At 47.8% G+C, this 16028-nt stretch overlaps 1 protein-coding gene across 2 annotated transcripts; it reads right to left on the bottom strand.

The window, feature by feature from the left end:
* Positions 1-223: 223 nt before the first annotated feature.
* Positions 224-13888, bottom strand: cog1 (component of oligomeric golgi complex 1). Of its 2 annotated transcripts, none has more exons than XM_038274586.1 (14): positions 13517-13888; positions 13194-13450; positions 12208-12389; positions 11639-11815; positions 11417-11573; positions 9830-10040; positions 9415-9757; positions 8173-8588; positions 7958-8104; positions 6545-6706; positions 6093-6217; positions 4031-4139; positions 3155-3261; positions 224-392 (listed from the first exon to the last, which is right to left on the bottom strand). In XM_038274586.1, the coding sequence occupies exons 1-14, from the start codon at positions 13811-13813 to the stop codon at positions 239-241; spliced, it is 2844 nt and encodes a 947-aa protein (XP_038130514.1). In that variant the 5' UTR covers positions 13814-13888; the 3' UTR covers positions 224-238. The 2 variants fall into 2 exon arrangements, with proteins under 2 accessions (XP_038130514.1, XP_038130522.1); XM_038274594.1 differs by having other exon boundaries at positions 8173-8585.
* Positions 13889-16028: the final 2140 nt, after the last annotated feature.

Below are 16028 nucleotides of genomic sequence, written 5' to 3'. Positions count from 1 at the left end.
CCTGCTGCTCTGAAACCCAGCTCATTTCATGGCGGAACCAGCAGGTCCAGTTGGATCATTCCAGACCTCACTGGGATCTGCTGGTCCGTTTCTAAGGCTGGAACCAAATCTGTTAGTTTATTCTGCAGCTTCCAGCAAACGTCAGGATGCAGAGAAGAAGAGAAGCGGTTCCTGCTCTGACAGCACAGCAAACCAGACAGCAGAACTTCTCCCATCAACCTGCCTGCAGGCGTCAATCTCAGAACCTCTGGGAGGAGAAACGGCGCCACAGGCGAGGTCCAAAAGGCCCAAAGGTCCCAGCAGAACTTACCAGCTTCTGGGACGCCTCAGACGCCCTGGAGGACGACTTGGACTTTCGAGCATTTGACATGCTGAGAGGCAGCAACCCGAACCTGCAAGACAAGACGGAGGACTAAGGATCAGAACCGCTTTATTAACCACAGGGACTACAGGAAACACAGAAAAACAGGAACCACGGGAACCACAGGGACCCGACGCAGTGATCATCAGACCAGATCACTGGCTCCATTCAGTCCAGTCATAAGTTACCACGGTTACCAAAAACCTTTTTTTTTTTAACATGTCTTTCCTACAGTTCTGGACCTTTGATGACCAAATGTCGGCCTGCTGGTCTGAGGGTTTTACCAGAATGGTTCTGAAACCAGTTGCTCTGGCGTAGGTCCATTCTACCCAGTTTAAATAGATAATGGTCATTTCCAGCCCAATAAGGGAAGAAGCTTTTCATTTAACAACATAAAAAGGTCAATCCGTTAAAGTTTAAAAACAATCCACTGGACTTGGTTTCCCAAGTTTGAAGACGTTTGGCTTCCCATCCAGGAAGCTTTCTCAGCTCTAATGTCTGGATCCGCAGTGAGTCTCTATAGAGACCAGGCTGGTATTGCTTGGAAACATGCTAATGGAAACCAAGGTAAATAATGCTTTCCTTAATCTGTAAATATACTTTATTATCCTTCATTTCCTAATATTCCTTTTACACTCCATTCTTTGCCCGTCCTTCCAACCATTCTGCTCACGGTTTCCATTAGCATGTTTCCAAGCGATACCAGCCTGGTCTCTATAGAGACTCACTGCGGATCCAGACATTACAATAGAGGAAGCGAAACGTCTTCAAACCTGGGAAACAAAGTCCAGTGGATTGTTTTTAAACTTTAACAGAATGACCTTGACCTGGATGACTGAGAAGCTTCATCTGCATAAAAAGGTCAACTTTAAAATCCACAACCAGAAGGTTCTAAAGGCAGAGAACAGATTAAAAACCCACCGTGGAGGTTAGGATTAACTCTAAAAACTGGAGTTTCTCCTTTCTCCATTTATTTATTTAGTCTATCCTTCCTGTATATGGATGACTGACTCTTTCACTGTCAGATTAACAGATTTTATTCTGGATTTTGCCCCAAAGCGGATGTGTTTTCTCTTCCTCTTAGACCCACTAATTAATCCTGAAATAGATCTCAGGCTGAGCTACGCTGCCCCCTGCTGGAAATCAGCCCCATTGCCTTTCAATCCGTGCTAAACGCCACCACCTCTGAGACGCCATTTTCTGCCACATCGGCCGCTAAATGAGGTTCATTGTGTTCAGGAAAGAAATGTAAACAAAATGAAATAGATAAATCATTTGAATCTGACTTACAGCACAGATTCTGACCTATATCAAATCTAGTCAGTCACTTCATCTGGATGGGATTAAACTGATTTCAGATAATAAAGTAAAAAATCTTGGTGTTATTTTTGATCAGGACCTGTCATTTAAATCCCAGATCAAAGAGGTTTCTAGAATTTCCTTCTTTCATCTGAGGAATATTGCAAAAATGAGCAATCTCCTGTCCAGGGGTGATGCTGAGAAACTAGTCCATGCATTTGTTACTTCAAGGCTGGACTATTGTAATTCTTTACTATCAGGAAGTCCACAAACTGTAGTTAAAAGCCTTCAGCTGATCCAAAATGCTGCAGCCAGAGTTCTGATGAAAATGAAAAAGAGAGATCATATCTCTCCTATCCTGGCTTCTCTTCATTGGCTTCCTGTTAAATCCAGAATAGAATTTAAAATCCTCCTTCTCACATATAAAGCCTTAAATGGCCAAGCTCCATCTGATATCAGAGATCTGATTGTTCCTGATGTTCCTAACAGAGCACTTCGCTCTCAATCTGCAGGTTTACTAGTGGTTCCTAGAATTTCTAAAAGTAGAATGGGAGGCAGATCTTTTAGTTCTCAGGCTCCTCTCCTGTGGAACCAACTACCAGTTTTAGTCCGTGAGGCAGACACCCTGTCTACTTTTAAGGCTAGGCTTAAAACTTTCCTTTTTGATAAAGCTTCTAGTTAGAGTGGCTCAGGTTATCCTGATCTATCTCTATAGTTCTGCTGCTATAGGCTTAGACTGCTGGAGGACATAGGGACCCCCATTTCATCATTCTGCTGTGTGTTTCCTGGACGGGGCCGCCTGTGGAGCTGGCTGACAGTTGCCTTTTGTATCTATGCTTCTTTTTGGTTTTCCTTAGATAGAAAACTTTGAGTCAATCTGACTGGATGATCTGGTGAACTGGAAAGTGACCTGAGATGACATGATGTGAATTGGAGCTATAGAAATAAACTGAATATAATTGAATTGTTCTTTCATCTACTAATAAATTTGAAATCAGTCAGAATCTGGAGGGTAAATCTTGAAGCTTTAGTTAATTCAATTCAGTTTATTTCTATAGCTCAAATTCACATCATGTCATCTGAAGGCTCTTTATAGTTCACCAGATCATCCAGTCAGATTGATCCAGTTCATTATGGTGGAAGTGATCGCACACTTGTTTGGCAACTACTTTCTCAATAATTTTAGATCAGAAAGGAAGATTGGATATAGGTCTATAATTGACCAAGTCATCTTGGTCAAGAGACGGTTTCTTAAGCAGAGGTTTAATTACAGCAACTATTACCGGTTAGGGTTAGGGTAACCATCTTTATTTTCCTAAAATGTCCCTTCCTGGCTGCCATTGTTTTATAAAGTAGCCCATCAGTCCTCATTATTCCCCTTTAGTGATCCGAGCAGCTCCATAAAGACCTCAGAGTGACCCTGCTGGAGAAGCACAGGTCTTTATGGACCTGCTGAGGCAGCTGGGTGCCTGGTTCTGGGTGCCTGGTTCTCACCTGATCTGACTGCTGGCCAAGGGCAGAATGTTGGAGGGTTCCTGAGAGCTTCCAGCGCTCCGTGGAGCAAACTGCTTCTCTGAGCCGATCAGGAGGCCAAGCAGCACCTGAAACACAGCAGGCAGAAAAACAGGCAGCTTACAGGCTGATCTGTAGGACCTCTCTGACTGCTTTAGGACAGATCTGTGACCGACCGGTTCAGGGCAGAGCTCTGTGACCGACCGGTTCAGGGCAGAGCTCTGAGACCGACCGGTTCAGGGCAGAGCTCTGAGACCGACCGGTTCAGGGCAGAGCTCTGAGACCGACCGGTTCAGGGCCGAGCTCTGAGACCGACCGGTTCAGGGCCGAGCTCTGAGACCGACCGGTTCAGGGCCGAGCTCTGAGACCGACCGGTTCAGGGCAGAGCTCTGAGACCGACCGGTTCAGGGCCGAGCTCTGAGACCGACCGGTTCAGGGCAGAGCTCTGAGACCGACCGGTTCAGGGCCGAGCTCTGAGACCGACCGGTTCAGGGCCGAGCTCTGAGACCGACCGGTTCAGGGCAGAGCTCTGAGACCGACCGGTTCAGGGCCGAGCTCTGAGACCGACCGGTTCAGGGCCGAGCTCTGAGACCGACCGGTTCAGGGCCGAGCTCTGAGACCGACCGGTTCAGGGCCGAGCTCTGAGACTGACCGGTTCAGGGCCGAGCTCTGAGACCGACCGGTTCAGGGCCGAGCTCTGAGACCGACCGGTTCAGGGCCGAGCTCTGAGACCGACCGGTTCAGGGCAGAGCTCTGAGACCGACCGGTTCAGGGCCGAGCTCTGAGACCGACCGGTTCAGGGCCGAGCTCTGAGACCGACCGGTTCAGGGCCGAGCTGTGATGCATGTTTAGCTGTACCGAGGTCCTCTGGCTCAGCCGGTTAAGGTTGGCGTTCAGTGGAGGCGTAAAGACGTCCAGGTCGAATGGATCAATGAAGCTTTCCAGCCAATCACAGATTTGGAGGAATCTAGGAAAGAGAAACAGAATCATTTTAAAGATGTTAAAGAAACTCCTGAAGAAACCAGCATCGGAGGGAGCCATACTGCCCCCTGCTGACCTGGAGCCACCGCTCCATGACTCTACAGAGTTCAGTCCTCCTCAATATTTCACCACATTAAACACATTTCCAGGGACCTAATCAGAGACCAGACTCTCCTCAGCAGACTGATAGAAGATCTGCAGCCTCTGAAGGACCTCAGCTTCCTCTAGAAGTCCAGTCTGCTCTGTCCCTTCTTGCAGACGGCTTTCAGGTTGTGTCTCCAGTCCAGGTTGATGTCCAGGTGAACACCGAGGGATTTCTACTCCTCCACTTCTTCTCCCAGGATGTTAACAGGATTCAACTTGTTCCTGTTTCTTCTGAGATCATCTCTTTGTTTTGTTGACCTCCAGGATCAGATGATTGTTTCCACACCATGCCACAAAGCGCTTCACCAGCTCTCTGTCCTCAGCTTCTGCTCCATCTTTGATGCTCCCAATGACTGCAGAGTCATCCCAGGATTCCTGCAGATGACAGGACTCTGTCTGGTCCTGGAAGCCAGAGGTGAACAGAGGAATGGAGAGAGTACCGTCCCCTGTGCTGCTGGATCAGCCAGCTGAGCCTTCAGTCTACCAAGCTGTGGTCTGTCTGTCAGGTAGTCTTTGATCCAGCTGGTTGTTGATGCTCCACCTGAGTCTGCTGGAGTTTCTCTCACAGTCAGTCAGGCTGAATCAGGAGAAATCAAAGACCATGATCCTCACAGTGCTGCCTGCCTTGGCTAAATGACAGTGGGTTGATTAAAGCAGGTGGATGATGACATCATCAACCCCATCTCCATGGCGATAAGCGAACTGCAGGGGGTCCTAATTGCTGCTTGTCTGGTTGCTGAGGTGAACCACCAGAAGTCTCTCTAGGACCAGAAAGTGACCTGGTCCAAAGACTATAACATGTATAAAGTAAAGAGAATTGGTCCTAGCACTGATCCCTGTGGTACTCCACAGGTAACCTTTGAGCGTGTTGAAGATCTATCATTAACATGAACAAACTGAATTCGATCAGATAGATCAGATTTAAACCAGTCTAGAGCTGTTCCTTTAATTCCAACAAAATATTCAAGTCTTTCTAAAAGAATATTATGGTCAACTGTATCAAATGCAGCACTGAGATCCAACAGGACGAGCACAGATACAAGTCCATTATCTGAGGCCATGAGAATATCATTAGTGACTTTCACCAGAGCTGTTTCAGTGCTATGATGAGCTCTAAAGCCAGACTGAAACTCTTCAAAAAGTTCATTATGGTGGAAGTGATCGCAAACTTGTTTGGCAACTACTTTCTCAAGAATTTTAGATAAGAAAGGAAGATTGGATATAGGTCTATAATTGACCAAGTCATCTGGGTCAAGAGACGGTTTCTTAAGCAGAGGTTTAATTACAGCAATCTTAAAAGCTTTAGGTACATATCCCTGTAACAGAGATAGATTAATCACATCTAAAATGGAGGAGGAGATCAAAGGGAATACCTCCTTAAATAACCTGGTTGGAACTGGATCTAACATCCATGACTACCTCAGATGCTGCTAGCAACCCCATCAACAAAACCATCAACCTTAGTGGGAGGGATTGCTGAAGAGTCAATGAGTCGATGCAATCAGCTGGTTTTCCTTAGATAGAAAACTTTGAATCAATCTGACTGGATGATCTGGTTGATCTGGAAAGTGACCTGAGATGAATTGGAGCTATAGAAATAAACTGAATAGAATAATTGAATTGGTAACACTGACACCATGGCACCTTGAAAAATGAATGGAAAGAGCCTCAGTCAGACGTAAACAGTAAATAATCCAACTCTGATCAAATGTGATGCTCCCATCATTTCCCAGGATGTCAAAGCATAAGTAGATGGACCTGTAGGACCCAACCCCCCCCCGCTGCAGGTTCCTACCTGGGGTCCTGCTGAGACCTGGAGGTCTTCCCCTCCTCCAGCCTGCTGCTCAGTGTGGTGTTGAGGTAACGAAGGTCGAACAGCAGCTGCAGGGCTCGGTTCTGGGTGACTGGGAGCGCCCCCTCCTGGTGAGAGAGACGCAGAGAGATGAGCAGGTACCTTCTGACTGCTCCGTACCAACGCCTTCCTACTTCCTCCACATGTGGTCACACCACAGCCTGAACCTTTGGTTGGCTTTATAACGGATTAAGGAAACGTCTTCACTAGTTCTGGTTCTGGCCTCAGAGGTTCTTTAGAGACCAGGAAACCCAGCAGACGGGTCGGAGAGGAGGTTCTGATCCACATCAACACTGGACTTGGTGTTTTTTGTGACAAAGTGTAAAATATTGAGGGTGTCAGAGGAAGAGGAGGGGCCGACGCTTTAAAGTCAGAACCTTTGGCGTTCCACTCACCCCATCCCGCATTCGCTCCGAGAGGACGCCATAATGATGAAGAGCTTGATGAAGACAGGCCTGGAGCAGCTCCTGCAGGGTGGGCCGGGGGAGGGCATGACCCCCCACCCTGTTCACCTCCACGCACAGCTGGAACAGCAGAGTCTGCACGAACCAGGAGGGCTGCAGGGGAGGAAAGAGTCAGAACCAGTGGTGCAGTCTGCATTACTGCAGTGGGTAAACTGTGCTTAGAAAGAAGCACACCAGTAAGTGCAATGGGAACATTTAACATTGCTTCATTTCTCTGTTGCTTACATTTGAATCAACAAACTGTGCTACAGCTGGCTTTGTACTGAAAAGACGTAGAATCTATAAAACAGAGCTTACATTAAGTATCAAGTACTACATGCAGGAACAGAAGCTCTATGCAGGTTAAAACTGTCTATAAAAAGTTCCAGACATGTTAGTTTTGAGGCTGTTTCACTCGTCTGCTGGTTTCTGTTGCAGAGCGATGGTTTCTTAACCATGATGTCACAAACTTCCTGAGTTCATTAGATTAACAGGAGGCTCATTTCTACTGATCATCATCAGGTGAAATATGTTTGACAACAACAGATATTGTTCATCAAGCTGAACCCTGTTTCTCACTCAGCTGTGCTGCATGGGATGGTTTGCATGCAAGTGATCAGAGGTTGAAGGTTTTCAGGCTTCTGCTCGATCCTTTCTCTGCCTGCAGCTATATTTGCTGTGATCAGTGGGAATAAAGTCGTTTTAATGTTTTTAAGTGGAAAATCCACCTGATAACTTCATCAGTGCAGTCAGTTCATCCAGATTACCATCCTGCCTTCCAATATTATTTCTGTCTGAGCCGCTCAGACCCCCCCAGACCGGCGGGCCCGGTCGCCTCCTCGCGGTTCGCGGCGGCGGCTGGAAGCGGTTTTCATGAACGTCATCCAAACTGCAGGCAGCAGGATAATAAAAGCCAACATATTCTGCCGGCAGGTTTCTACATTTGAAGTTAATTTAGGCGTTAATAAACTGTTCCAGAGGAGTGATCATAGCGCTCTGCATCAGCAGGGCTGCGTCTGACTCCCTGCCAGCTCCCACATCAGCTGCTCTGATTGGTTGATATCCAGCAGCTAAAGTTCAATTTATCCATCTTGAGCAGCAGCGCGTTTGCGGCGCGTCAGATGCATGAAAGCGCTGCGGGACCTTTTGCTGCGCCTAGACGCGCGTCAACCATTGACTTTGCATGTAAACTCGCTGCTCCTGCTGCGCCCGGTGTGAACGCAGCATTATTGTGCGTTTTAAGTGGTTATACGGAAATTCACAAGCCTTTCTAGTGGGTCTAGCGTATACCCGTGCATCACATAAACTACACCACTGGTCAGAACCGAACCCGAGCTGGCCTCCTGACTGCGGCAGGTGTCTGACCTGGACCGGGAGGCGGATCTTTGACGTGACGTTGCTCCCGGACTCAGACTCTTCCTGAATCTCCAGATCTTCCCAGCCTGTTGCAGCCGTCAGCACGGCTCCAGCGGACTCGGCCAGCAGGGCGGCGGCGAACCTCTCCGTCAGCCCCTGTGGAAGCACAGCTTCAGTTTGCATCCTCCGCTACAGGGAACCAACCAGCACTTCATCACTCTGACCTTAGCACGGGCGGAGCTCCAGATCCGGTATGCCTCCATGCTGCAGCCCAGAAGCTCCTCCTTTAGCCCCGCCCACTTGGCCTGCTCCGGGCTGACCTCGGCAGCAGCCTTGGATTTGCTCAGCTTCTTGCCCTGCCTGGGGGTCCCACTCACCGCCGCCTCCCTGGAGCTCTGTGTTCCCAGGATGCACTGCTTCAGGCTGGGGCAGAGCTGGCTCAGCGACTGGCACAATCTGGCCATGAACAGGACGGAGCCGAGGCGGGCCGGAGCCGGGTCCAGCTCAGAGCGTATGGAGAACAGGATGTGGCGAACGCAGGTGACGCAGCCTTCCCGCAGAGCCTCCTCCACCGCCGGGGAGTCCGTGTAGCGGTTAAAGGAGGAGGAGTCAGGAGGTCCGGAGGAGGAGCGGGAACCTGCTGAGCACAGAATCAGAGATGGAGTCCGTCAGTCAGCTGGCGGCTCCTCATAGCTTCCTTTGGTGGAAATCTCCTTGATTTTAACGTCTGCAGATTTCGCCCTAAGATGGAGAACCTAGACTTCTAAATGTGATTCTTGCTGCATTTGGTTCTGGAGCTTCTGCAGATAAACCAGGAGTCCAGGCCTCCAGTGCTGCTATCCTGCAGCTTTATGAACACAGCTGGATCATAGAGTGGTTCCTCAGCATGACGGCTGAGCTCCATGATGGGAGGGAGAGGAGGCAGCAGCTATGGATACAGAGCTACCATCAGCAGTCATTCATCTAAAGCGCAGAATAGAGGAACATGCTCTTTCTGAACACTGAGTGGTTGAATAATTCTACGCACTTTTCAGTTTAGACTTTTTTTTCTGTAACAGCTGCTGAGAATGATTTTAGTTTGTTAACTAGTTTGGCTCGTGTCATTATGTCTGCAAAGCAAAGCCATGGAAGGAACACTTCATTTTAGTTTGATACGTTTTTTATCAAGCTCGCTTAATATTGTTCACAGCAAACAACTTCAAAATATTATTTATTGTATTTTATTTATTCATGAAAATATTTCTGTAGAATTTTCTTTGTTTTTATCCTTCTGGCATCGAGTATCGAATATTTTCCTGAGTCTCCGTATCGAGTTGAAAAGTTTAGTATGGTGACATCCCTACCTGCAGCCCCCCCCGGTCTAACCCGTTTCATTGCAGCCATCTTTGATACTCAGATGAAACATTGAGGTGATCTATGTCTGCAGCTCTAATCCCAGTTTGATGCTCTGCATAAATCAGCAATACCTGCATCCTGGGAGGGAAGGTAGTGCTGCAGGTCATCAAGCCGCGCTTTAAGCTTCGCATCCAAAGAGGAGCAGAAGTTCTGAACACAGGGGGTCAGAGCCTGGGTCTTCATGGCCAGGCCGCTCCTCTGCTGCTGCTGGCCCCCCCGCTGCGCCACGCTGACCCAGGCCACATCGCTCAGCAGGTCCCCCGGAGCCTCCGACCACAGGAAGGACGCCACGTCCACCTCGTACTGAGCGCCGCGGCCGGAGGAGGACTGGGGGCCCTCCAGGTCTCTCACAGCTGAGGTGAGGAGCTGCACCGACATCTCTGCGATGGCCTGGGTTTCCTCTTTGATGATGGTCTAGAGAAACGGAAACAGATTCAACTCAAACCATAAATGCTTTGGTTCCTGTGCAGCTGAAGGAGAACCGACCTGCAGGCGCTGGAGGAAGAGCTGCTGTAAGAAGTCCTCCCACACAGCCAGGGGGCGCCCCAGCAGCTGCTGGCACATGCTCCCCCAGTGCTGACTGATGGAGTCTGAGGATAGAAGGTCCCACACGGCATCTCGGATGGCGGCTAGCGCCTTCAGGCTCTTCACGTAGACCAGCAGGGCGCCGACGCCGCGACAGATGTCCTGTTTGCAGCTGAGGTCAGAAACGGATGAACTCATTAGTCTCAGTTAGCTTCCATCCTAAACATCTCCTCAACGAGGAAGACATTTTATTCACAACCTTCAACCTTTTATGCTGAAACCGAAAACAAACGTGAAGAGGAAGGGCTATGATGTCATAAAATCCAGCTGTCTTAACCAGGAGACCCTGGAGGAGCGCCACGGATCCAGGAGAAGCCACCGCTACAAGAAACCATCAGGGGGCGCTGCCCTGCTCACTCAACATCAGCAGGAACAAACATTCACACAGAGAAACACGGTGGTGGCAGCATTATGCCGAGGGGCGGGGCAGAGCAGTGGATGGAGAGTACTAAGCAGTGGGCCTGTTGGGACTGACAGCATCTGGTCCAACTAGAGCTACATGGTCAAGGTTGGGGTACAGAGCCTAGCAGTGTGATGTCACACCGCAATGCATTGTGGGTTTGCACCCTTCAGCACCTTTAAGCCAACAGCTGAGTCACTATATGGAGCTTCTGCCATTTTAAATGAGTTTCCAAATGTCTAGTGGACGAAAACGGAGCAGACTCCAAATTTCCGACAGTGACCGTTGGAAGGTAGTGATCATCCACGGTCACTAGATGAGCAGATATATCCCAGAATGCTTTGCTACAGCTTTTAATTCTATTCAGTTTATTTCTATAGCTCCAATTCCCATCATGTCATCTCAGGTCACTTTCCAGTTCACCAGATCATCCAGTCAGATTGATTCAAAGTTTTCTATCTAAGGAAAACCAGCTGATTGCATCGACTCATTGACTCTTCAGCAATCCCTCACAGTAAGGTTGCTGATCTCCTCCTTTATGGACAGCAGGACTGAGAGGACAGACTCTAAAGTTTGTTCTGCTTCCTCTAGTTCCTCAAGAGGAAAATGACAACAATTAAAGTATTTAAGGAAATCCGTTTGTTGAGAACGCCGAATCTTCTCTGAAGTTTAAGACACACTTATTAACAATTACAAATGAATTATAAACAATAACATTTCTTAATGTCTATCCGTCAATGGATCGTAAATTTTATCTGTCTTAGTCTCGTTGACGAAAATAATTATTAATAATAATTAATAATTATTTTTGTCATATTTTTATTTTCTGGAAACTATTTTTGTGCGTTATCGTCTCGTCGTCTTCAATATTTTCGTCATCGTTGATGAAATTAACGCCGCCCCCCCCCAGCTCGTCTCAGATAAATTAATATTATTATTTTGCACTTCCATGCGACCGAAGGAAAGCCTGTAGATCCAGACCGGCTCACAGTGGCCTAGTCAAAGAACTGGATCAAAGAACCGTTTCCCTCCCGCTTCACAGTGGTGTTCCCAGTAAACCCAGTATGATTGGGGAGGAGGTTCCTCACGTGTTGATCCACTGCTGCAGGGTGTCCCGGAGCTGCTCCGTCAGGATGGGCTGAGCCAGGCTCTGCAGGCTGGGCTGGAACTCTGTGATGGATGGAGGGAGGTGCCGGAACCAGCCGCCGGTGCTCCACTCCTCCTGCAGAACCTTCCTGCCCCTCCCTGAGGACAGAGGAGACTTCAGAGGCCTTCCTTCCACTTCCAGCAGGAAGCAGAGGAAGATTTACCTGCAGGACTGGAGGAGGTCACATTCTCCAAGGTGGAGAAGAGCATCCCACAGCTGAGAGCTCCCTCTGCTGGCCGGAGGGCCCCGTCAGGAGGAAGGTAGAAGACAGCATAGGCCTGGAAGAGCGTGGTGACCAGCAGCTCCACCAGGCTGCACACCTGGGCCTTGATCCCAGCACCTGGAGTACAATCACTGGCTTAGAATCACACGTCTACAAAGTGACGACCAAACAGGTAATTCAAGGTAACTGGAGGAATTCCACCTTTAGTCTGATTACCTTCCAGTTTTCCTGCCTGTTTACTAAAAGGTAGTGATGTCATGAGATGAGACCAGGTTTCTAAGCGCGAGTCGAGTAATGGAGGGGGCGTTTCCCCGAAGGGCGTGTCGAGACGTGATTCATTTAGGGGAGGGGCCAAAATTGATGACGGCCAAGGCCTCGCTACCGTGATACCGTGTGACCCGTTAACGGCTTCATAGGTCCCGCCCTAAAGCTGGACCCGTTCTCAGCTCAGAGATCTGATCCTCCTGCTATCATGTTTTTGTTTCATTTGGTAAATAGAGGAACCGTACCGTGCTGTGGTTGGTTCAGCAGCTGATGGATGGAGGCCTTCCTGGCCAACAGGAAGTCAGCCAGAGCCTGGCGCGGCGAGCTGCCCTCCAGCAGCATGGTGGAGACCAGCGCCTCGGCGATGGCCTGGTCGGACACGGCGCGGCCCCGGAGGAGAGACCTGCTGTCCAGCAGGATGGTCGACCTGTGGAGGTGTATCAGAGTTAGAAAGGAACCAGAATGAGGCGGTCAGTCTCAGCACCCTGCCAGCAGAGCACAGAGCGCCTCGTCTGTTTCCTCCTTAGAAATGAGCAAAGCTTCCAGCAACTGTTTTATATGGGGAGGCAAAACTTCAGGACTTTGCAAAGCATTGCTTGGAAGGCCAAGAAAAGGGGGAGGGGCTTGCTCTCCTACATTTCAGGGTTTGTTATTGGGCAACGAATCAAAAAATAACTGATGGGTTTCAGGCTCCAGACACGGAGCCTCCCCATCACGGTTTTCCTCAAGTCCACTAGTGCCTCCAACATTAACACTAGAAATCCCACAGATACGAACATTATCGTCAGCCTGCAGCCCCCCCCCCCCCCCCCCCCCCCCGCAGTACTCATCAACTCATGGATCCCTTTCCAGATGTAAATGCCCCATCAGTGCTGAGGCTGGAGAACCACTCCACCCCCTTCAGTTTCCAGATTAATAACTCGTCTGCGGATTATTTATTCTACAAAACAGACAGCAGAGCAGGGCAGCCAGTGAGCTACAACCGTAGTTTCCTCAAAGCGAGTCTCCTATCGCACTGGGAGGATTACATTGGACACTATGGGGAGATCACTGCTCCAAAAATGTGCAGGAGGAGCGAACTCTGCAAGTTGCAAAATAATCAGAGAGGAATATTCAAGAGTCACCAAGGAGAGGTTACACAATGGGACACTAGACGTCCTACCACCTCCACTGATAGGAGGGACCTGCACTGATGGGGGGGGGTGACCTGCACTGACTGGCTCCTCAGTACCTGAAGTGTCCGGTTGTGGCGACCTGGCGGACCAGGATGGGAAAGCGGGCCAGCACTGGGCTGTAGAGCCCCCCTGCAGCCTCCAGCTGCAGCAGGCTTTGCAGATGGCAGCAGAGCAGGTAGAGCTGGGTGGCCTGGAGGTACTGGGAGGCCTCCATGGAGCTCCAGATGAGCTCCGGGATTTCTAGGAGGAGCTTGATCTGGGAGGCCATGGTGTAGAACTTCTGCTGGTCCTGGTTCTGGTCCCGGTCCTGGTTCTGGACACAGATCAAACAGTGACGTTGTGTCCTGCAGTGTGAGGTGGAGGTGTGGATGAGCGGTACCTCCTGCCTGCCGGCTCTGCTCTGCTTCAGCGTGCGGCAGTAGCGCTGCATGTCCTGGATGGACTCCACCAGGCTCCCGGAGCACTGGCGCATCTCCCCGATGGTGTCCGCGGCGTCGATCAGGTCCCGGTAGCGCTCCCCCACCATCTGCCTCAGCTCCTCCTTCTTCTGCTCGATCTCCCCGCAGACTTTGCGCTCGATCCTGCGGATGTCCTCGGTGGTGTAGCGCTCGAACAGAGCCGCGGGGTCCTTAATGTCGGACACCCGGAGGGACAGCACGGGGTCCCCGGCCATCATCCTTCAGCTGTTGGGACAAGCCTACCTGGAAGCAGCTGCGGTACTTCCGGCTTCCACGTAGCCAATGCTCATGACGTCATTAGCTTCTTCTTCTTGTCGGATTTGACGGCGGTTGGCAACAAACATTCAGTAGCATTACCGCCACCTACTGGTGTGGAGTGTGGTTCGTGACGGATTATCTACTAATAAACATATTTATAATTTCTAAGGAAAAAAGAAAACAAAAAGCCCTACATGCTTTATACATAACTTTATATTCTACATGATAAACACATTCACCCTCTCTATAATCAAATTCTATGAAATCATTTAGTTTTCTTTAAAAATCGAATTATTATTTGTAAATGTTTACTTCCCAAATTCTTCCTCAAAGTAAAAATGAATCTTTTCATTAATAAATGAATCTTTTCATTCAAACTCTCTCCTCATATCTTCTCTCTCTTTCATATTGATGATATTCCAGTATAACATGTTCTGTTGTTTCATATGTTCCAGTAGTTTGCTTTGATTTATAGAACATGTTTAATTAAGTCCTGTTTGCTTAGCCTCGTTATCTCTCTCTCCACCTTTCTATTCTGCTTCCATTTCTTCCTTTTCTATCTATCTTCTGAATTTTATAAAACCATCTTCCGGTTTTTCTTCATCCCACCTTTTTTTTTTGCCATTTTTCAGGGGTTTTTTTTTAAATAAAACTCCTTCCCTCTGATTTACTTGTTTTAACTGTAAACCTAAATAATTTTGAACTGCTCTCTTTGCCATTTATCTGCCTCTGGTTTCCTTCTAGTCCAATCTGTGCTGGAAGCCACACAAATAAAACTATCAAACACAGATTTTTAGTCCGGATAATGAATGAAAAATTTCCAATAGAATGTCCATCCTATTATCTGATTGATTATATTTTAAACTTAATAATGCAGAGCTTGAATCTGAACAAATGACAGTTTTAATGGTTTTATATCTTCTACCGACTGTAAAGCTAATATTATTGCCAATATTTCCCCTGTTTACCCTGATAATACATCTGAAATTCCTTTTCCTATTTTTATATTTAATTCTGGTTTTACAAAAGCTATTCCTTGTTATTTTTGATGCATCTATAAATTTGAATATATTGATAATAATTGTCTTAATGTAACTGTACTAAATTACTATCTATCGTGTACGATTGATCTAGTTTCTTTTCTATTAGTGACAGATCTACTATTGCTTCTGGTAGAATCCATGCTGCTAGAACAGCAGTGGGGTCAAAAGTTCACACATTTGTTACTTAAGTAACAAATTACTTATAATCACTTGAAATCAGACAGAAATCACCTTCCAAGAATTTGTTCAATAAAACACCGTTTACTGATGGAATACAGTCAATGGAAGGCAACAGAATTCCCACCATTTCTGTTGCACACCGTACCAGTGGTTCTTCAAGAACGACTATCAGCACAAACATACAACAACTTCCTGTTGTTCTCTATAGCAATGAGAATTCTTCTCAGTCCTGTTTTGTGCTGTAAATACTGCAACTATGCTGGAAAACTGTTATGTTGCCAATTTTGAAGTTACATGAAACAGAAAACTTGGTCTACAACACCCACTGTCTCATACATTTAGCTGATGATGCCAGAAAATATGGCGCCTTGGACAATATTTCATTTTTTCTGTTTGAAAATTATCTTGGGACATTGAAGCGACTTGTACAAAGACTAATTTCGTTAGTTTCCTAACCCTAACCCTCTCCAACAAATCGTCTGGCGTTTAGCTGAAAAGCCCATTCAGGGAGAAGAAGGAAGACAGAATAAAGCTCAAACTCCACATTCATGTTGTCCAACTTTCCTGCACCCATGCAGGTCAGGCAGTACAGACGTGAGCCAACTGTCATATCATGTTGCACAGGAGATAACTTTTGATGTTGATGGGAAAGTTGCTGTAGTAAGGACTATAATCCAGTTGTTATCTGGAGCCATGCGTCGATTTTATGAACTAGAAGGCTGTTTCTGCAGATACCTTATCGATTCATCTTGTCTGGGAATCAGAAGTGTTACGCAACTTTCTGACCATCTTTATGGCGTATCGGTGAAAAGCCTGACAAAAAACTGGTAGGCCTTCCTTTGCAGGACGGCCATGTTGTCTTTCCTCACTTACATGACTACTAATATGAACCTCCATGATGTCCTTCAGCGTCATGTAATTCAGTGAAGAGTCAACAGAGGGAAAGAGGTTG

Source organism: Cyprinodon tularosa, unplaced genomic scaffold (assembly GCF_016077235.1).
Source record: "Cyprinodon tularosa strain WSP-4 unplaced genomic scaffold, ASM1607723v1 ctg1203, whole genome shotgun sequence".
Lineage (NCBI taxonomy): Eukaryota > Metazoa > Chordata > Actinopteri > Cyprinodontiformes > Cyprinodontidae > Cyprinodon > Cyprinodon tularosa.
The sequence above is the reverse complement of the archived record's forward strand: the minus strand, read 5'-3'. Positions and strand labels throughout refer to the sequence as shown.